The 23232-nt window shown below is 34.3% G+C and overlaps 2 protein-coding genes and 1 pseudogene across 2 annotated transcripts; all 3 read right to left on the reverse strand.

The window, feature by feature from the left end:
* Positions 1–87: 87 nt before the first annotated feature.
* On the reverse strand, positions 88–3693 carry LOC125852785 (TMV resistance protein N-like). The gene is made up of 3 exons (XM_049532474.1): positions 3142–3693; positions 1890–2967; positions 88–1210 (listed from the first exon to the last, which is right to left on the reverse strand). Exons 1-3 carry the CDS (start codon positions 3648–3650, stop codon positions 818–820), a joined length of 1980 nt encoding a protein of 659 aa, XP_049388431.1. The 5' UTR covers positions 3651–3693; the 3' UTR covers positions 88–817.
* Positions 3694–5504: 1811 nt separating this feature from the next.
* LOC125852788 (TMV resistance protein N-like) lies at positions 5505–18569 on the reverse strand (annotated as a pseudogene).
* Positions 18570–20171: 1602 nt separating this feature from the next.
* LOC125852784 (nudix hydrolase 18, mitochondrial-like) lies at positions 20172–23016 on the reverse strand. The gene is made up of 5 exons (XM_049532473.1): positions 22783–23016; positions 21338–21452; positions 21025–21108; positions 20766–20894; positions 20172–20684 (listed from the first exon to the last, which is right to left on the reverse strand). The coding sequence occupies exons 1-5, from the start codon at positions 22866–22868 to the stop codon at positions 20463–20465; spliced, it is 636 nt and encodes a 211-aa protein (XP_049388430.1). The 5' UTR covers positions 22869–23016; the 3' UTR covers positions 20172–20462.
* Positions 23017–23232: the final 216 nt, after the last annotated feature.

Consider the following 23232-nt stretch of genomic DNA (forward strand, 5'->3'; position numbering starts at 1 on the left):
TCTCTCTCTCTCTCTATATATATATATATATATATATTTATTTATTTTATTTTTAAAAAAAATGTTACAAATATTAGAACTAGGCTATATTAGTATAAATAAAAATGATAGTACTAAAAGAGGATGTCTTATCTAATGATATTATATTAAAGACTACTTATCATATATATTTAATGATAAAAAGCTTCACATAACATACATTCATCATCTTAAAAAGAATCTTAATTCCTCTGGTGATGACTTGCCAAATGATAGATAACGTAAACATTAATATTTAATAGAGGATATATATGATTTAATTAAATTATATTAATTGTCAAACTTTTTTATTTCCTTCGGTTACCAATTAGTATTAATGATGAATTTAAGCTAAATTCTTGTATAAATGAACATTAAGAATGTTCCTAATTCTCAACGGTCATTGAATGAAATAATAGTTGATAACTACAAAGTAAGGTATGTAGAAATTTTCTTTTGCAGTCAAATCGGAGCCATTTAATCATCTTTGTATACTCATTTTGGTGTGGTTACATGTTATATATCACATTTTTGGACCTAATAACATAAAGTTTAATCATTATTTTAATTACCAAACCAAGTTTTGTTGTCCAAATTTTGCAGGTTCATGGAATGTCTAATCATTTTACATACGATAAAGAAGTTATTTAAATAGATTGACTGTTCATATATTTCAAATTATATATTTTTTTGTTGAAAAATTTGTGATACTCATTACAATGTGATTTGATATAACTCATACCTTATATAATATTTTCACAAAACTCAATTGTGCCAACATATTTTTATTGTGTCTTCTTTAGATGCAGAGGTTGGAAATGCAATTCACAGAGTTTAATATGAGAACAATTATAATTCTAGGACAATTAAAAATAGAAAGTATCTGAAAATAGAATGGTACCTCTGTTTCCTTCCATAAATAATGCAATGAACTATATGGGAGATCAAGATTAGCAAGCCTTCTGGGATTAAAATTTTCTGGCAATAACTTCCAAGGATAATGAGGCCAGACAAACCAACACAAGTTGTTGGGCAGGTACTCAATAGAGACATCTTCTAAATCACTTTGGGAACCCCATGGATAAGTCTGTAGGCATAATATCCTAAGCCTTTGCATATTTTTAATTGCGTCTTTGCTAAAGCTTAGTTTTTTAAATGTCCATAACCAGATTGCTTCCACTGCCATGGTCCCCTATAAAAAGATCATGAATCAACAAATCATGTACAATCCACTTATCAATATCATTGTTTTCTTACTCTACCCACGAATGCAAATTTTTGTCATGTTTTATATTATTTATTATTGTACTTGAAGTTCTTAAAGAGCCAGCACCATCAAATAAAATTTAAGGTACAAATATTAGTTAAGAAATATGCCGCTTACGAGAAATGCTTTGCGTAGTTAATTTTATTTGTTAATGATACATTTTTTGAGAATTTTATTAGACTCAAGTTAAAAAGTTTTTCATGCTCTCATAAAACAAAATGGTAACTGAAATAGTGCCAATAATTGTCATCTTTTAAATGAAAAAAAAAAATAATCGATCATTGAATTAGTAAGGTAAGTATTGGCCCTCCTAAATTTTATTTTTTCATTTCTGAATTTTTATTAATAAAAAATTACTTAGGGTAAATAAATGGGTGATATTAGCTTTTAAAAAATTATTGATTAAATTAGTACGTACAAATTTAATATCGTATAAATTTCAGGTTAATCCAAAGAATGATATAAGATTAAATATATTAAGTGGCTATTAGAGTAATTCATAACTTATTAAATGACTTGTGTGCGAGTATATGAAGCTAGAGGAACAGAGTGTGTATATATATATTTGAAATATGAATACTCTTGCATTGTTTAGCTTACTTACCATATTGTTCATTATAACATCTTTGAAATCTTCAACATTCCATATTCTGCTGGAATCTTTTTGCATTTTCACAATGTATTTGCCCATATCTTCAATCAAGTCATGCATTTCAATCGCACCATAGTCAATGAACACAAGGGATTTGTCAATTAGGACATCCAATATGAATTCAGCTCCAGATTCATAGCTCTCAACAATTCGCATGACTTCTTCTCTATCATCTCCTCGGAAGAAACATGCGATATCTAGAAATATCTTTTGCTCCTCAGGCTCCAATCCATCATAACTTATTTTGAGTTTTTCAACAATTTCTGAATTAGACTTTTTCTTTATTTGGTCTACAATTATTTCCCACTTATCTACGCCTTTCTTATGCAACATAGAACCCCACACCTTGATGGCTAAAGGAAGGCCTTTAGCCTGATTTACTACCTCCAATGAGAACTTCTTAAAACACTCATCTGGAACTTCTTTTTTGAAAGCATGTTGATTGAACAATTGCATAGCTTCATGATCAGGTAGTGTATGCACTTCATATATTGCATCACTATCCTCTATCAATTTTCTATTTCTAGTTGTTACAATAACTCTGCTTCCATTACCAAACCAATCAACATCACCTGCTAAATACTCCAAATGATCATCATGATCTATGTCATCAAGCACAATCAACACCTTCATTGAAGAAAGTTTGTTCGGAATCATGCACTTCCCATCATACTTATTATTGACGTAATTATCTTTTTTTCTTAACAATTCGGAGAGAAGGGTATTTTGTAAGGAATGTAGTTGATTCTTTCTTGCATTTTCTTTAACATCGGCAAGAAAACAAGCTGCTTGAAATTGATGAGATAGAGTATCAAAGATGGCTTTTGCTATCGTCGTCTTACCAACTCCGCCTATTCCCCTGATTCCTACAATCCGAACATTATTGATTTCTATTTGAAGTAGGGATTTTAGTTTCTCCAAATGAGCATTTATTCCCACAACATCTTGCAAATAAGATAAAAAACCACTCTTGCAAAATTTGGAAGAGATGTGGTCGACGATCTGATCAATTTTCATCGATTGATTAATCCTACATAAATTAGAGAGTGATTGTTGACAATGTGAGGAAGTCAAGTATTAGAAAGTATTTTTATACTTTTAATGTTCAAGAGCGTATTAAATAGGAAACATTATAGTTCAGGATAATATATAGAAACATATTGTTATATTTTTCATCAAAAGCAATTATTTGTTTCCAACTCACCGGTCATGAATATCATGTCCTTTTAGATCTGCGGCAGCAATTAGGGCATTCCTCCATCCTTGAACCTTCTGCATCCCCTCAACATCATCCTTATACCTCAATTTGTGTTTGGCAAATGCTTCTGCAAAGCTCTCAATTTGGTATCGAACATGTGATGGATCCACATAATAGAAGACCGGTATAACTGTTTGTCCATTTTCTTTCTCCTTGCATTCCATAATCTTCAATAGTTCATTCAAGCACCACCTTGACATAGCATAATTCTTTGAGAAAACGATTACGGCAACTTGAGACTCTTCTATCGCTTGCACGAGTTCTTTTGAGATGGAATCGCCATTCTCTAGCCTTTCATCATCTAGAAAGGTGGATATTCCCCTATTTTTCAAACCTTTGTGCAAGTGACTCGTAAAATTATTCCGGGTATCATCTCCTCTGAAACTTAGAAAGACATCGTACTTCCATCGAGGACAGTTTTGTGAATTACTCACAGTAGAAGATGATGATGCCATAGATTCAATTAATTGTCTGAAAAGAAAAAGTAAAGTGTATGGATCGGATGAGATCAATGGATGAACAAATAATTAGTTATATAGAGGAAAGAAGAAATAAACATTGCAGTCAACTAATAATATTAATAGGAAATTTCTTTATGTCTACTTAGTTAACGCATTAATTATGCCATACATATTATTTTTCTACTAATTTGAATTTCTATTGTTTCTCGATAGATCATTTATGGTTATGGACCCACTATTCATCTGCACAAAGAAAAATTGGACCATATTACTATTAACTCTGATTCATAAGTTGCTTACATTTGGGCTCTACATTCCAATGGAACAATAGTTTCTTCACGCCTTCCACACATTTATATTTGATTGTGACAATTGTACATGCATGAAGTTGACGAATTCCAACAAAAATTAGGAAAAGGTCACCCAACTTGCAAAAGGATAATAAAAAATGAAAAGGGGCTAATGCGCGGGATGCCCACACCTTACCCCAAAAATATAAGAAGGAAGGTGTGTGTGAAGCCACGCCTTGTATGGCACATGTGCATGGAGTTGACGAATTCATACAAAAATTGAGAAAAGGTCACCCAACTCCTGCCTCAATAATAAATGGAGTTAAATACATGTGGGGTGTGTTTAGTAAAGTAAGTATACACATATATACAACCCCCAAGCCTTTTGTTATGGTACACATTTCAATATAACATGTCAAAAAAAGTGCATACTTCTTCGAAAAATTATGTTGTATATATATGTCAAACTCTACATTTAAAGGATATATATTTAAAGTTGGACACCCTTGATAAAAGTTGTGCCTTTGGCGCAATGGTAATGGGTGTCCAATTGAATGATGGAGTTTCGGGTTTGAACCTAAATAGCACAATATTTTTTTTAAAATTTTATTTTGACAGTCACACCATTATTCTTGGACACCCTTAATAAAATTTCCGGCTCCGCCACTAGGTGTGAGAGCCATGCGCCTTACAAGGCGTGGCCTCACACGTGCCTTTCTTTTTACATTGTTAACCGCGTTAAAAAAATTGGGTTATGGTGTGGGGATCATGTGCCTTTACCCCTTTGCTCTTTAATTTTTTTTTTTGTTGTCCTTTTGGAATTTTGGCAAAAAAAAACTTGCCCTCTATTCTCTGGACTACAAAATGGACAGCTAAAAGTACAAGCGGACAAAGCTTCAAAGAAAAAGAGTTTCCCAAATGAGAAAAAACAAAAATTTAGGAGAAGTTAAATGGAATTATTGTAATGAGCGGAGCCACTCTAGGTGAAGGGTGTTTGGTGCTCACACATCGCTAGACGAGTATCAAGATTAAATATTACTCTGTTATTACAAGTGTATATTTAATTTTTTACACCCTTAACATAACTAAGAAGAATATTTGCACACCTTTCGCTAAACTCCTAACACACAATGAAGTCTACTATTCATGCTTGGCCAGTCACAAAGAAAGAAATTGCTAGGGCATTACCTTACAATTTCAAAAAAACAAGGCCCACAATTTGTTAGGTAAAGTTTCACTTTATGTCTTTCTTTTTAGATTATTTTTATTGAGAAATGTTTTGATTCTAAAGTGAGTTCTAATGGATATCAATAAAATTGATATGATGTTTCAAGTTAAATCGGTAAGGTAATGTCTAGCCTTCCTTACTTGTACTCTTTTTTTTCAAATCCCTTACTTGTACTTATTCTTATTGATATCTTTTAATTTTTAATAAAAGACTGATGGACACTTTATCTAGTGGTAAATTTGCTAAAAAAAAAAAAGGAGTTTTTTTAGTTCCTTTTGCCAGCAAGATGAATGATTTTTTAAAAAAGAAGAGAAAACTCAATATCATAATTCAATGTTCCTGATAGCAAAAGATAGGTAGGTTCATCTCTTTTGACAACTCTGATTCTAATTCACACAACTCCAGTGGAATACGTTTGATTCCTGGAAATAGTTCCCTTTGCTCCGTTAGCTGGTGTAAGAGAGATGTCGTGTCACCTTTACTAATATATAAGAGAACGGATTATTACATACACAAGTTCTTTTGCGAATCTCTTTCTCAGGCAGAGGAAATGTGTGGCCTTCATATGCAGTGTAACGCGAAACTCCAAGTTTGCACTGCATACAGTAAAACATAGACGTTACTTATTGCTTTCATAAAGATTGATGTCAACAAGCTGGAAAACAGACAGATCCTTAGATTTCAGTAGTTAAATGTAATTAAATAGTGAGAGTTGTGCACTCCTTACTGTATCGTTGCAGCTCGATGAGTCGCTTCTCTGTTGACAACATCCACGACTCCAACGATATTCAATACCTTCATATACATAACTTTTTGTTAGATAAAATATATAATAAGAACTTGTGAGCTACTCAATCTTATGACAAAAGAAAACGATGATTTGTATGACCTACATTAGCAACTTTAAAATCTCCAGGCATACTCAATAAAGACATTTTCCCTCTCTCACTTTCTCCCTTGAAGATCGTGTCAAATAAGAACAGCTCTACATACTATAACTGATCTTGTTGCAGTTCAGATTCACATTTTCCTTCAGTCCAGCTTCCCTCACTGTCTCACTCCATGCTGCCTCTTTGAGAGAGCATCAAAATGAACTAAATTGTAAGTTTTAAAGCCATGGATCAGTTGCTACCTTTGGGTAATACACTTTACCTTTTCTCTGTGAACTTATAACACCTACAAATGATAACCCAGTGAAATCTTTATATCGGTTGGGTACATCTACAGAAAGACGAAATCCAAATAGAATTAATTATTGCATACCCAAGTTCTATCATGAATCTCTCTCTCGGGCCAAGAGTTGAGTTGTTCTGTTACAAACAGAGGAAACATGTGCCCTTCACAGGCAGAATCACCGTGTTTGTTCTCCGCTTCCCAGTTTTCTCTGCATAAGTAATCCAAAACCAGAATAAAACTTGTTACAACCACTTATAAGTAAATGCATTGTGATGGAGAACCAAGACATGACACAAGTCGAGGATGTCATAAGCCATTAACTCTATCACATCTAGTATTCTGTCATTTATCTTATGTTTTTGATAATGGTAACATATTTTATCTGATGTAATACCCAACTAGATACAGATGAGTAGAGATGGAGCACCAAGTTATGATGCAACTCACAAGATGTGAGGTAATTTAATGAAATTCCCAATGCTTTGCGAGGCAATGAATTTTTGCATACCCAAGTTCTTTGGTGAGTCCCTTTTTCAGAAAACATGTTCCCTTCATAGGCAGTATCCCCAAAGTACCATCTGCCAAACCAATCAAAAATCAGAATAAAACTTGTTAGTACATCGAATCATGAAATAGTGAAGAAATAATTTACATATAAAGAGAGAACACAATTTCGTTACCAATAAATATATATACCTATATTTAATCTACTTATGACCTTTGTTTCTTTGAAGAGGAGCAACTGGCCTCTTCATATCTGCTCTTCCTTATCCCAATGCAAAGCTCAGCTTCATCTTTATACAACAAACGAACTCCAAATTCTTTCATTTCTCCAAAAAATAAACAAATAATCTCACAGTCATTTGGTGTTTTTCCATTTGCATTAGATGCATCCCATAAGCCACCAAGAGGTACCAAGAAAAAATTAATATCATCAAGATATTCTGCATGGTTGGATAAAGCAAGTTTTTGGGTCATCAACGACATCCCAGCATCACATAAGGGAATCAAATGAGCTGTAATGTCAATTAATTCGCCAGAGTAACATACAGCAAATCCCAAGAAGTTATCTGTTGCATACCAATTCATAGGCAAATTGACTAATACACTTGTACCAGTTCCCCGAAGGTGGAACCAACTTGGGATATTCTTCGGCCTACTTGTAAACACTCTAAGTGACAAGGAATGTGAATCAGAGGTGTCAGGGTGCAATAATGAGATATTCTGAAACAATGAATTACAGATCGAAGAATTGCTCCAATCTGCATCAATTGTATGTAATTGTTGTGGAAATTCTGGCAGCTGTATAAGCCTCTTGCAATCTGATAAGTGCAAGTATTCAAGAGCACCAAGCAGGGCTATGCTACGAGGCAAATACTCAAAATTATGTCCACTGAGATTCAACTTTTTTAAAGAGGATAAGCATCCAATGTCTTCTGGCAGCTGTGTAAGCCTCTTGCCATCTGATAAGTGCAAGTATTCAAGAGCACCAAGCTGGGCTATGCTACGAGGCAAATACTCAAAATTATTTCCACTGAGATTCAACTTTTTTAAACAGGATAAGCATCCAATGTCTTCTGGCAGCTGTGTAAGCCTCTTGCAATCTGATAAGTCCAAGGATCGAAGAGCACCAAGCTGGGCTATGCTTCGAGGCAAATGCTCAAAATTATTTCCATTGAGATGAAACGTTTCCAAAGAGGATAAGGATCCAATGTCTTCCGGAAGTCCTCCATCAATTAAATTGCAGTCACTGAGATCCAGAGCAACCAATGAGGGTAACCCTTCATTCACCTGAGGGAACACAAAGTACGCTTTGTCTTCTGATTTATCTTTTTTAAAAGTTAATAATTTAAGCTTGTTCAATCGGACTATGGAAGACGGAGGTCGTGAGATTAGAGTATCTCTGGCATCAAGCTCCTCCAAGTTTTCTAAATCACCTATCTCTTCTGGCAAGCTTTCAAGTTTAGAGCACCTCCACACAATTAGCTTCATCAAACCTTTCAACTTACAAATGCTGCTTGGAAGAGATACAAGGTTATCCATTTTACTCAAATCTAGCTCTGTAAGATAAGCTTGGAGACTAATGATAGATGATGGTAGTTCCATTATCCCAGAGAATGGCATCATAATCTCTAACTCCGGCTTCATTCTTCCGAGAATTTCTGGAAATTTCTTTAAACTAGAGCAGAAGCTTAGATCTAGAGATTCAAGAGATTCCGCATTAACATATGGAAACCTCTTAAGACTTCCACACGAATTCAAATTTAACTGAATGAGTTTTCTGGTACATCTCAAGGAATGGTGAACCTCTTCAAGACTCATACATTCCTCTAGATCCAAATACTCCAAATTTGGCATCCCCATAAAATCAGGTGTTCTCTTCAGGCTTTTGGAGTGACTTAGATCTATCCTTCGTAGAGACGACAATGCCTGCTATTCAAAACACAGAAGGAATGATGAAAAATGAGTTTAAGTAGTAAATGACATTTTTAGATTATGAATCAACGTGTGAAATTGGAAATTGTTTAATTTACTTTATATGACTAGCTAAAAATGTTTGTTGCTGCAATTTCTATTTAGCTCATTCCGTGCTTACTTACTACACTCACTCTCTTCAGTAGCGATTCTTCATTCTTTAGATAGCCGCGTGGGAGCTCTAAAATTTCATTCAGTATTATAAATAAAAGATAAAATATCTAAACAAGAAAAAAGACCTTAACTGTAGCATATTTTTTTTGGTGCACATTTGAATATTCCAATTGTACTCTTAAGTCTCCCCTATACTTGACTATCTGTTATCATTTACCCCTAGACGTTGATGTGGAAAAGAGTATGAATACACCTTTTTAGGCGTGTGAGTGTAAAGAAAATTAAAAAATTAGCTTCCAAGTGTGGGATATTTTAAAGTACACTATTTAGTCTTGCTTCGTCTTGATAGAATGCACATTTTAAACCGATTTTTTATTATTATTATTCTTTAGCTGTAATGACTATTTGTTTCAATTGTTCTTTATTTTTTTGGTTTTGGGATCAAATTTAGAGCCAAAAACTTGGTTAGAATACAATGGCCGAATAGAAATAATACAGTTCCTGTTAGATCGAAAAAGATTTTGATGATTGACAAATAAGGGGACAGATGAAAGGAGCAGTTTGTGCCGACATGTTCCTTTCAGACCGAATCCGACTAGGATAAGGAGAATGTCAACCATGCGAATTAGAAGTTATAAAGCGGTGGAGGGATTGCTTTATCAACAAGAAACCAGTACAGAAAGTTTCCATTTATAAAGGAGTCCTACAATAAAGAGGAAGCACATAATGAACAATGCCAGTTAAAATAGGATGCCTAATCCTACAAGAAGTAGGAACCACTACAAAAGTAACCAAGATCCAATTGAAGAAGGAAAGATCCTTGATCTATAAATAGGGCAAGACTTTCTCAATAAGTATTCACTACCAAAAAATGGGTGATTTGCAAAGGTTAGAAATGCAATTCGCAGAGGTTAAAAACCTATGCTATTATAGTAATAATATGAGAACATCCCAAAATACTATAAAATACATTAATTTGAGTTTGTGGAATTAATAACTTATGTCCTTTAAACACAAGAATCATAATTCTAGGACAAGAAAAAATATAAAGTATCTCAAATAGAATGGTACCTTTGTTTCATTCCATAAATGATGCAATGAACTCCCCGAGAGATCAAGATGAACAAGCCTTTTCTGGCAATAACTTCCAAGGATAATCATGCCAAACAAACCAACACAAGTTGTTGGGCAGGTACTCAATGGAGTTGTTGGGAATATCTTCTGAATCACTTGGGGAAGCCCATGGATAACTTTGTATGCTTAATATCCTAAGCCTTTGCATATATTTCATTGCCTCTTTGCTAAAGCATAGTTTTTCAGAATATGTAAACCAGATTGCTTCCACTGCCATGGGCCCCTATAAAAAGATCATGAGTCAACAAATCATAACTTCACATGTCGTGTACAATTCACTTATCAATATCATTATTTTCTTACTCTACCCCCAAATGCAAATTTTTTTCATGTTTTGTATTATTTATTATTGCACTTGAAGTTCTTGAAGAAGCCAGCGCCATTAAATAAAATTTAAGTACAATTATTAGTTAAGTATTTGTTAAGAAAATAAATATGTCGCTTAAAAGAAATGCTTTGCGTAATTAATTTTATTTTTTGATGATACATTTTTTGAGAAGTGATGAATCCCTTCGTCAATAGATTTTATTATTTATTTTGATGATGACAAACGCATGAACCAGGTCCGTATAGTTGTTCCCGAATTTAATGAAAAGAAAAGGCGGGAAAAGAAGACCAAAGCAAAGTGGCGGCAATTTAAATAAAGAAGAGAAAGTCAAGCCAAAAGAGGAAATCTATATATATAAAGGCAAAATCAATACAAATAAGGAAAAAGGGGAAGACGAGTCCAAAAAGGAAAAGTATTCGAGTACGAATCAACTAGGATTATTTCCTTAAATGTCTATAAAAGGACACGGCAGAAGAAAGAAGATTCAGTCTTCACAAATACGAGAGTTGAGAGCAAGAGAGAGAGAGAAATATTGTGAGGGCCAAAGATAGTCAGAGAAGAAGAGAACAAAAGAAGTTCCATGAGTTAGAACTTCGGTGAGTCGCATTGATTCGTTGATTGAATCAGTGTCTAGGAAAAGTGTGAGAGAGAGGTTGTGAGTTTTGTAAACAATAAGTGGGTTTGACTTCTTGGGGTTAGAGTTAAGAGAGAGTTTGTGAGTTTTTGTAAACAAGAAGCGAGTTTGACTTCTCGGAGAGTAGAGGGTTCGATTAGAGATAATCGAAAGGATAGAAGTTTTTAGATTTAAGTTCATTGATTAACCAAGTTGTGTTAAAGTCGTACAACATCAGCATATTTTCTTTAGTTTGACTAGTCTTGCAGTAGCTATTTTCTAGCTGTTAGTTTCACTTTGTTATAAAAATTAGTTCCTGATATTTTCCTAGTTGTAGTTAGTGCAGATTTGTTTTCCTAGAGTTTAGGGCAAGTAGTTTAGTGGGATTATGATTCCACAAATTTCTGTAAGCCTATATTAGGCCACTAAACATATTAAATAATACAACCTGCAACTCCTCCTCTGCAAAATAGTTTTCACTGTTTTCTCTTCTCTTTCTTCTTCTCTATTATTTGTCTTTTGATTATTGAGTGTCCTGTTGTGTTTTGTTCATCATTTGGTATCAGAGCCAGCACAATGAATGACCTTTAAGTAGTTGGCGGAATCAAAAAGCTCAATAATCAGAATTATAATACATGGGAAACATGTATAATGTCATATATGCAAGGTCAAGATCTCTGGGAAGTTGTCAACGAAAGCGAAGTTGCACAACCTGAGGCAGAGGATGCAAATGGAACGTTACATAAGTGGAAGATAAAAGCAGGCAAAGCAATGTTTGCGCTGGAAACAACAATCGATGAGGATGTGTTGGAGCATGTTCGTGATGTTAAATCACCAAAAGAAGCATGGGGCATACTTGCTGCACTTTTCTCAAAGAAGAATGATGCAAGGCTGCAACTCTTGGAGAACGAGTTGTTATCGTCTAATCAACGTGATTTAACGATTGCCCAATACTTCCATAGAGTCAAAAAGATATGCCGTGAAATTTCATATTTGGATCCTACAGCGCCAATTGGAGAAACCAGGGTAAAGCGAATTATTATTCATGGTTTGAGACCTGAATTCAGAGGATTTGTTACTGCTGTACAGGGATGGCCAACACAACCATCACTTGTTGAATTTGAAAATCTGCTAGCTGGTCAAGAAGCCATGGCAAAGCAAATGGCAGGACTCTCGGTGAAGAATGAGGAAGAAACCCTCTACACCAACAAAAGTAGGAACATCAAGCATCAATCTGCTGGTGGGTCTAAGAAGAAAAGTTTTCAGAGAGATGAAAATTTTCGCTCAAAGGGAGTTCCGAAGAATCAAAAGAACGAGAAAAGATTTGAAGTGAAGTGTTACAATTGTGGGAAGAAGGGTCATATGGAAAAGGACTGTTGGTTCAAGAAACAGCCCGTGGAAAGTAACGCTACTACCTCAAATCCAAACGAGAATAGTGAAGATGTTTGGGATGCCAAAGCCTTTTTTGCTATTGAAGAGGAAGATTTAGCACTTACAACGACAATATCTAAATCAATTGATCATGAGAATGACTAGATCGTTGATTCGGGTTGTGCAAATCATATGGCAGGTGATAAGCAAAAGTTGCAGAACCCGTCAGTGTACAAGGGTAGTCGGGTTGTGGTGACAGCCAATGATTCAAAATTACCGATAGCTCATATTGGTAAGACGACAGTTTCTCTTCAACATGGGACCAACCAGATGTCACTTCAAAATGTCTATCATGTTCCCGGTATGAAGAAAAACTTGCTTTCGGTGTCACAATTAACAACATGTGGAAACTACGTTCTATTTGGTCCTGATGATGTGAGGATATATCAAGATCTCAAGAACCTAGAAAATCCAATTATGAAAGGGAGGAGATTAGAATCAGTGTATGTAATGTCTGCAGAGTCTACATACGTAGAGAAGACAAAAAATAATGAGACTGCAGATTTGTGGCATATGAGATTAGCTCAGATAAGTTATTCCAAGCTAACTGTGATGATGAAGCAGTCAATGATCAAGGGTCTTCCCTAGCTTGAAGTAAAAGCAGACGTTGTTTGTGCAGGATGCCAGTATGGTAAAGCTCACCAATTGCCGTTTGAAGAATCCAAATTTAAAGCCGATGAACCACTACAATTAGTTCATTCGGATGTGTTTGGACCGGTAAAGCAATCATCAATTGGTGGAATGAAGTACATGGTGACCTTTATTGATGATTTTTTTCTTTATGAAAGAAAAATCAGATTCTTTTTCTAAGTTTAAAGAGTTTAGGGAAAGTGTTGAGGGAGAAGTCAGCAAGAAAATTTGTTGTTTAAGAACAGACAACGGAGGGGAATACAATTCAGTTGAGTTCTCTCAATACCTAAGGGAATGCGGAATTCACCATCAATATACTTGTGCCTACACACCGCAGCAAAATGGCATTGCAGAGAGGAAGAATAGGCATTTAGCAGAAATATGTCACACTATGTTACATGCCAAGAATGTCCCAGGAAGATTTTGGCAGAAGCAATGAGGACTGCATCATATGTCATCAACAGACTTCCTCAACAAAGGTTAGGTTTTCTTTCACCTTTTGAGAAGTTGTGGAATATAAAAGCTAATGTCAGTTATTTGCGAGTATTTGGATGTGTATTCTATGTTTTTATACCTGATCAGTTACGTAGCAAATTGGACAAGAAAGCTGTTAAATGCATTTTTATAGACTATGATAATCAAAGAAAAGGGTGGAAATGTAGTGACCCTACAACTGGAAGGTGTTATACATCACGACATGTTGTATTTGATGAAACCTCTTCATGGTGGTCTGCAGAAAAGGAGATATTACTGGACCAAACTGATCTGAGAAATAAGTTGCAAATTACTTATATTCGATCAAGTGAAGATGCCAATGTTGAACAAGGCGCAACTCATACTTTTGGGCAATCAATTGTTCACCAGCCAACATGTGAAGGTAGTGAAACAAATGAAGGAGAAGCACCAGCTGGTGAAACAAATGAAGGAGAAGTACCAGTTGTTCCACAATCCGAGACGAGAAGGTCAGAACGGATTCGGAGAGAAAACCCCAAATATGCCAATGCAGCAACAATAGAGGATGAATCTGGAAAAGAACCTGAAAGCTTTGAACAAGCATCTCAAAACTTAGCATGGACTAGAGCAATAGAGGAGGAGATCGCCGCACTAGAACAAAATCAAACCTGGGAACTTGTGCCGAAGCCAAAAGATGTGAAACCTATATCATGTAGATGGGTTTATAAAATAAAACGTCGCACAAATGGGTTGGTGGAGAGGCATAAAGCTCGTTTGGTAGCTCGAGGTTTTACTCAAGAATATGGTTTGGATTATGCTGAAACTTTCAGTCCAGTGGTGAAGTTTACAACTGTGCAAGTCTTACTTGCACTTGTTGCTAGCAAAGATTGGAATTTGTGGCAGATGGATGTTAAAAATGCATTTTTACATGAGGAACTGGATCGGGAGATTTACATGGCTCAACCAATGGGTTTCCAAAGTCAAGAGCACCCTGGATATATTTGTAAGTTGCGGAAGGCGCTCTATGGATTAAAGCAATCACCAAAGGCCTGGTACGGTAAAATTGCTGAATTTTTAACTCAAATTGGTTATTTAATTACATCTGCAGATTCAAGTTTGTTTGTCAAAGTCGATGGAGGGAAGCTAGCTATAGTGCTAGTATATGTTGATGATTTGATTGTAACTCAGGATAATGAAGAAGAAATCATTCAAACGAAGGAAAATTTATCTGTCCGATTTCATATGAAAGAACTTGGACAGCTTAATCATTTTCTTGGTGTGGAGGTTGATCGTACTCAAGGAGGAATTTTTCTTCATCAACAAAAGTATTCCATAGACTTTTTGAAGAAATTTAGAATGTTGGAGTGCAAGCCAATTGCAACTCCAATTTAACCAAATGTCAAAATGTGTGCACACGAAGGAAAAGATTTAGAAGATGTGACAAAGTATCGGCAATTGGTAGGTAGTCTGATTTATTTAACTCAGACTCGACCCGATATTTCTTTTGGAGTTGGTGTGATGAGTCACTACATGCACAATCCAAAGAAGCACCATATGGAGGCTGCTCGACGAATGCTAAGATATGTGAAAAGTACAATTGGTTATGGTCTTCTGTATAAAAGAAGTGAAGAACGCAAGTTGGTTGGTTACTGCGACTCTGACTATGCAGGAGATCATGATACTTGTCGTTCAACTACTGGATTTGTGTTTAAGCTTGGAGCTGGAGCTGTTTCTTGGTGCAGCAAAAGGCAGCCAACGGTGTCGCAGTCAACAACAGAAGCTGAGTATCGGGCAGCAGCAGTTGCAGCTCAAGAAAGTACATGGCTTATGCTGCTGATGAAAGATTTAAAGCAACCAGTTGGCTATGCAGTTTCCTTGTTCTGTGACAATCAGTCAGCAATCAGTTTAGCTGAAAATCCCGTCTTTCATGCAAGGACTAAGCATGTGGAAATACATTACCACTTCATCAGAGAAAAAGTGTTACAAGGAGAGATCAACTTGAAGCATATTCAAACAGAACAACAAATTGCAGACTTGTTCACAAAAGGCTTATATGCCAAAAAGTTCGAAGTTTTCGTCAGGAGCTATGCCTTGCTAAGACTAGAGCTGATGTCGAGAAGAGGTGTTAAAGTCGTACAACATCAGCATATTTTCTTTAGTTTGACTAAGTCTTGCAGTAGCTATTTTCTAGCTGTTAGTTGTCACTTTGTTATAAAAATTAGTTCCTGATATTTTCCTAGTTGTAGTTAGTGCAGATTTGTTTTCCTAGAGTTTAGGGCAAGTAGTTTAGTGGGATTATGATTCCACAAATTTTTGTAAGCCTATATTAGGCCACTAAACGTATTAAATAATACAACCTGCAACTCCTCCTCTGCAAAATAGTTATCACTATTTTCTCTTCTCTTTCTTCTTCTCTATTATTTGTCTTTTGATTATTGAGCATCCTGTTGCGTTTTGTTCATCAAGTTGTAATCTTGAATTAATAAAAACTTTGATGTGGTTTTTCCTTTCCTAGAGTTAGGAAGGTTTCCACGATATATCATTGTCTTGATTTGTTAAAGCAATTATCTTGTACAGTATTTAAGAACCTGGTTTTAAAATACAGGGTAGGGTTTCTTCAAGAAGTATATTAGACTCAAGTTAAAAAGTTTTCCATGCTCATAAAACAAAATGGTAACTGAAACAGTGCCAATAATTGTCATTTTTAAAATAAAAACTAACCAATGATCAAGTGAACTGATATGGATTTTGGCCCTCCTTAATTTTATTTTATAAAAATTTACTCAAGGTAAATAAATGGGTGATATTAGCTTTTAAAAAATTATTGATTAAATTAGTACGTACAAATTTAATATCGTATAAATTTCAATTTAATCCAAAGAGTGATATAAGATTAAATATATCAAGTGGCTATATTAGAGTAATTCATAACTTATTAACATGAGATAAACAAACTAGGTAGTGTGGATTTGAAATAGCTAGGCAAGTAAACAACTTAAATGACTTGTGCATGAGGATATGAAGCAAGAGGAACAGAGAGTGTGTATATATATATATATATATATATATATATATATATCTTTGAAATATGAATGCTATTGCATTGTTTAGCTTACTTACCATATTGTCCGTCATCACATCTTCGAAATCTTCAACATTCCATACTCTGCTACGTTTTCCGGAATCCTTTTGCATTTTCACTATGTATTTGCCCATATCTTCAATCAAGTCATGCATTTCAACTCTATCATATTTATTGATGAACACAAGGGATTTGTCAATTAGGACATCCAATATGTACTCAGCTCCAGAATCATAGCTCTCAACAATTTCCATGACGTCTTCTCTATAATCTCCTCGGAAGAAACATGCGATATCTAGAAATATCTTTTGCTCTTCGGGCTCCAGCCCATCATAACTTATTTTTAGTTTTTCAACAATTTCTGAATTAGAGTTTTTCTTTATTTGGTCTACCGTTCTTCTCCACTGAATAAGGTCTTTCTTATGCAGCAAAGAACCCCACACCTTGAGGGCTAAAGGAAGGCCTTTAGCCTGATTTACTACCTCCAACGATAACTTCTTACAACACTCATTTGGAACTTCTTTTTTAAAAGCATGCTTATTGAACAATTGCATTGCTTCATGATCAGGTAGTGTAGGCACTTTGTAAATTGCATTATCCTTCTCTATCAAATGTCTATTTCTAGTTGTTACAATAACTCTGCTGCCATTACCAAACCAACCAACATCACCTGCTAAATACTCCAAATGATCACCATGATCTATGTCATCAAGCACAATTAGCACCTTCATAGAACAAAGTTTGCTCGGAATCATGCACTTCCCATCATACTTATTATTGACGTAATCATCTTTTTTTCTTAACAGTTCAGAGAGAAGGGTATTTTGTAAAGAATGCAGTTGATTCTTTCTTGCATTTTCTTTAACATCGGCAAGAAAACAAGTAGCTTTAAATTGATAAGATAGAGTATCAAAGATGGCTTTTGCTATTGTCGTTTTACCGACTCCGCCTATTCCCCAGATCCCTACAATCCGAACATCATTGACTTCTATTTGAAATCGGGATTTTAGTTTCTCTAAATGAGCATTTATTCCCACAACATCTTGCAAAAAAGATAAAGAATGAGCACTCTTGCAAAATTTGGAAGAGATGTGGTGGACGATCAGCTGAATTTTCTCTGATTCAATCCTACATAAATAGGAAGATTGATTGTGGACAATGTGAGGAAGTCAAGTGTTAGTAAGTGTTAGTAAGTATTTCATATTTTTAATGTTCTGGAGCGTATTAAATAGGAAACATTATAGTTCACGGTAATAGCTAAATACTATTAAATTTTTTCCAGTAAAAGCAATTATGTGTTTTCAACTCACCCATCACGGATATCATATCCCTTTAGATTTGCGACAGCAGTTAGGGCAGTTCTCCATCCTTGCACCTTTTGCATCCCCTCAACATCATCCTGGTACCTTACTTCATGTTTGGCAAATGCTTCTGCAAAGCTCTCACTTTGGTATCGAACATGTGATGGATCCACATCATAGAAGATCGGTATGACTGTTTGTCCATTTTCTTCCTCCTTGCATTCCATGATCTTCACTAGTTCATTCAAGCACCACCTCGATGTAGCATAATTCCTTGAGAAAACGATGAGTGCAACTTGAGACTCTTCTATAGCTTTCAACAGTTCTTCTGGGATGGAATCGCCATGCTCTAGCCTTTTATCATCTTGAAAGGTGAATATTCCCCTATTTTTCAAACCTTCGTACAAGTGACCCGTAAATGTTCTCCGAGTGTCTTCACCTCTAAAACTTAGAAAGACATCATACTTCCATCGAGGACAATATTGTGAATCATTCGCAATAGAAGAAGAAGATGACATGGATTCAATTGTACATCTAAAAAAGAAAATACAAACTGTCTTTACAGATTGTAGATGAGGTAATAGAAAGAAAATGAAAGATTCTTAATGATCTACTCCACTATAGATTAGAATTATTAGGATTTTCTTCCAATTTAAATAGAAGGAACTAGGAAATTCCTTCAAAAAAGTAAAAGTGAATCAGATGGTCCTCTCCTTAAACAAATTTATGGATGAAAACAGTTTGCTTTTTTATAAAAAATTGTAAATTATGTTAATGGCTTTCTTTGTCACCAAAACAAACAACTTGACTTCAAAAAAGAAAAGAAAAAAACTATGGGTCCTAGTGAAAACAAAAGAAACAATTTTTGTTTTGGAAAAGAAGAATCATCAACTGCAATTAATTTAAAAAAAAAAAAAAAAGGAAGTATGTCGTATAAGTTGGAACATAGTGATAGTACTATTCCTCAATCTCATATATTTTTCATAAACATTTCCAACCAAAACATTGTATAATTTACTCAAACTCTATAAAATATACATCTTCAACCTTGGTACCTTTAAGTTAACAGCAGCAACAAGTTCAATTTAGTGCATTTTACTGAACAATAGCAATTATCAAACAAATTTATATACAAAAAAAAAAAAAGGAGTATGCACAAAATCAAGTAGAAAAAAAAAAGAACCAACTTAAAAAGAACAAGATCCACAACACCAGAAACGAGTGTTGCGTCGCTAGTTGCTCCGGTTCACCGGAGCTAGAAGCTCTTCGCCGGGACAGTGAAGAAGACAAAGTGGCTGACTGGTTTTGGGCTAAAAGGGAGGTGGGTCGGGTTTAATTTGGGGGCGGGTTGATTTAATTGGGTTGGGTTTTAATTTGGTGGAACTGGTAAGTGACGTGGACCTCTAATCTGATATTTGAAAATTGGTTATGTTCTCCATCAATACATAGTGGCACTTTGGGTAACGTTGTAACGGTACTGATATATGTGAGTCTAATTTATCACAAATAAAATGAATGAGTCATTTATGATAGTTGATAATACGTTTGACGGTTTGAGGTTTTCATTATATAAAATGTTAAATTTATGAATGGTCAAAACACTACCTTATCAATCCATTTTTGTGAATTTCATACATCTTTTTTTTTTTCCGATTTCATACATCAACTAGTTGTTACTTTTTTTTACATTAACTATCATCATCTATGTATTAAAATACATATTGAAACTGATTAGACCATCTACCAAAGTATTGGTCTTTGGTTCAATTTTGAAGTTTATCAATTTGATTTATTGGTTATCGATTTGTAGACGTACTAAACCATTAAAGATTAAAATATCAATTTAGCAGTTCAGTTATCGATTTAACCTTTAAGATTTCAAAAATCATTGAAAATAACTCAGAAAAAGGATGACAAGTCAAATGAACAATGCACATGAGTTGATATATTGTATTTTGCTCAAAAACAACTATTGTTACCTTGTAGAATAACCAAGAATTGAAACAGAATTCTCACATTATATTAAACAACTTACCTATGATAAACTTTTATGATTTGATGTAAATACAATGCGAGTACCCATTTCCTTGTAACTTTGCTAGCAAAATTCCTCAGAAAAACAATGAGAACATCCAATAATTCGATGCATTAATAATTTTCCAACATCACTCTTTCCATGAGCTACTTACAAATAATCATTACTTTATTAAGCTTTATATGATTAAATAAAACTTAATACTAGCTAATACAACTAATAATTAATAACTACTAAACTTTAGTAAATTAACTACATCTTTTTGCTAATATAAGGATTACATTAGACTTCATTTCTAAGCCTAAAGCCAATGTACAACTCCAATTCTAAAATAACAAACAAACAACATACTCCTATGACTAACCTCTACTACAATTTTTTTTATTTGTTCTTTTAAAATTGGAGTTGTTACTCTCATGAACTACTTAATCCACGTGCTAGATTTACCCATTATCAACGATTAATTCCTATTCACAAACTACTTCAACCATGTTGGTTCAGTAGTGGATCGATCGATTATGCTTCTTCAGTAGAATTTGATAGTGGTGGAGAAAGTATTTGAGCTCTACATCCCCATGGAAGAATAATTGTTCTACCACTTGAGGTACGTTCGATTCCTTGAAATAGTTCCCCTTTGGTTTGCTTGCTTATTTGTGATGTGAGACGACTTACTAATACTTCCAATGCTTCTTTCATCCATCCATTTTGGCATAGTTTTCTTGCTTCGCGCACATTCATCTACAATTTGGAAAAATACTTGTCAGCTAAGACGAAGATGTGATATTATTTATGTCACATGAGTATATTATTATTGCATACCCAAGTTCTTTCGCGAATCTCTTTCTCAGGCCAATAGTCTAGTTCCTCTGTTACGAACAGAGGAAACATATGTCCTTCATAGGCAGTGTCACCGGTTTTGTTCTCAAAGTACCATGTTCCAAGTTTGCACTGCAAAAGTAATCGAAAAACCAAAAGATTGAAACTTGTTACAATCATTTATTTGATGTAATAAACAAGTTAACGCGAAGATTTTGTTTCTTATTTTTCACATAAAAAGAGATCATGAGGGAGAACGAACCTCAACTTCACCTCGTACTCCGGCTTCCTCTATTGTCTCACGTTGTGCTGCATCCTCAATCGTTTCATCTTCTTCCCAACCTCCCTACCATAACAAGAAAAGGAATTTGTATTCAAAATCGAGACTTAGAAGAATGACATTTTACATTTCTCTCTTAACGAGTCGATATGATCTATAGTCACAAAAATGTCTATAATATGCTTTAAACTATAAGTTCGAGAAGTCTTTCTTTCTTCTGTTAAACATCATGTTCAGTCAAACATCGTCACGTAAGTAGACTTGGGAGTTGGGAAGGGGGGAGTATAGTAGCTACCTTTGGGAATAACAATCCTTTGCCTTTTCTTTGTGGACTTATTAGAAGAACTTCAAATGCATCTTCATCTACCAACGATAACTCGATGAAGTCTTTATATCTATAAGGTATACATCTGCGAAAAATACATGATCAAAGAAATCGATATAGTTAATAATTCATCAAAAAAATGTCTTTCCACATGAAAATCATACAATAAAGTCAAATCCATGTGATAACATTTTTTTAAAAATTGTACATCCATGTTCAGTAATAGTCTTTACTATTAAAATCTAGAAAATGGTATCAAATTATGCCATAACTATTCTTTAATTAAACATAAAAGAATGTCCTTTTTCCCAGGGGAAAAAAACAAGACATGTGATGAGTTGAATAAAGTTAGCCAAACACCACATGAATTTCTGATTTTTTTCAAGAAATCAAAAAAGAAAAATAGACAACATAGTTATGTTTTGCTTATAAGGTTCTGAATAAATTACTTGTTTGAGTCAAAGTACGTTACTCAGTTCTATCGAAGTCATAACTAATGATATATTGCCCTAAAGTACAAACACAAAAATCTTTAAAAGGAAAACTTTGTAAAATCCAAAGGACAAATTGCATTCAAAATATCAAAACTTTGATGCCAAAAATATGAAGAAAAAAAATCAACACATTTCTACAAAAAATGTGTAGAAAAAATCAACTCAAAAAGACAAGGGGGTAAATGTTGAATAAGTCAATTGCAATTTGGAATCATAGAGGAAGATGACCAATTGACCATCTCTTTTAGTTTTTCCTTGAAGTCAACTCTCCAAACCAAAATATTTCTTTAGAAAAAAAAATCATTGTTAACATTATTGTTTAAACAATGTTGTTCTAACCCAGAAATTAAATCATGAAAACAAAACATAAACATTTAGATTATCAATTAACCTGAAATGCAAAAGAAAACTAAGAAGGGGGAGGTATGACTTTCACGTTCGATCAAACCTAGTAATTTTGATCCAAACCATGCTATTCTCCTAAGAAATCCATTAAATAAGTAAAAGTCATTAATAAGTTTCAAATCATGACTCCGACTCAAGATGAAATTTTTGAACAAAAGGTTCACAAACTAACCAACATTTTCGACACGAAACATCGATATACACCTTAACCAACACAAAACATACAACAAACATCAAATTCTTAACTTATAATTTCACAACGAGTTCAGTTTAAATTCTAAATCCGTCTCTAAATCATTAATTAAGTTTCCAATCCCGACTCCACCTCACGGTGGGAATGAAACTTTTGAACAACAATTTCACAAACTAACCAACATTTTCAACACGAAACATCTATATACACCTCAACCAACACAAAAAATACCACAAACATCAAACTCTTAACTTATAATTTCAAATAACGAGTTCAATTTAAATTATGAATCCGTCTCTTAATAGTTACACGGGAGTACGTACCCTACAACTTGGCGACGACCCTTGTTGTAACGTTGCAAATGCCGTCCGGAGCGTGACACAAGAACCACCATATCCTTCAATTCCATGACTTCTTCTTGCTTAAAAATGATCTTTTTTGGTTCTTTTTTTGAACCAAAAAAGAAAATAATGACTAAAAAATAAACACTTTTTGAAATCAAACAAAACTAGGCTTGAAAAAAAATATCAAGAACAGAGAAAAAAAAATAGTTGAGATTTTTTTCTCTTTTTTTTTTCTATTGAAATGATTGGTTGTGTGTTATTAAGGGGAAAAAAACGGTTAACGATATATGAATAGAATTTTTCTTCAAAATGCTGGATTTTAAATGGTGCATTTTTGGGGTTGGCACATGTGGGACTAGATCGGCACGTGTAAACCGGTTCAGATACTGAATCCGGTTTTTTTGTAATTGTTGTACCGGTTTGATTTTT

The sequence above is a fragment of the Solanum stenotomum genome, unplaced genomic scaffold (genome assembly GCF_019186545.1).
Source record: "Solanum stenotomum isolate F172 unplaced genomic scaffold, ASM1918654v1 scaffold5093, whole genome shotgun sequence".
Classification (NCBI taxonomy): Eukaryota; Viridiplantae; Streptophyta; class Magnoliopsida; order Solanales; family Solanaceae; genus Solanum; species Solanum stenotomum.

Bases quoted from the DNA above. Each gene is read 5' to 3' on its own strand.
- LOC125852785 (XM_049532474.1), bottom strand. From the start codon at position 3,650: ATGGCATCATCATCTTCTACTGTGAGTAATTCACAAAACTGTCCTCGA. The intron at 2,968-3,141 runs GTGAGTTGGAAA...TAATTTATGTAG, and splicing joins GGACATGATATTCATGACCG to GATTAATCAATCGATGAAAA. The intron at 1,211-1,889 runs GTAAGTAAGCTA...ATCTTTTTATAG, and splicing joins ATGTTATAATGAACAATATG to GGGACCATGGCAGTGGAAGC.
- LOC125852784 (XM_049532473.1), bottom strand. From the start codon at position 22,868: ATGGAATTGAAGGATATGGTGGTTCTTGTGTCACGCTCCGGACGGCAT. The intron at 21,453-22,782 runs GTACGTACTCCC...TATTTTTCGCAG, and splicing joins GGTCGTCGCCAAGTTGTAGG to ATGTATACCTTATAGATATA. The intron at 20,685-20,765 runs GTATGCAATAAT...TCCAAATTGTAG, and splicing joins AGATTCGCGAAAGAACTTGG to ATGAATGTGCGCGAAGCAAG.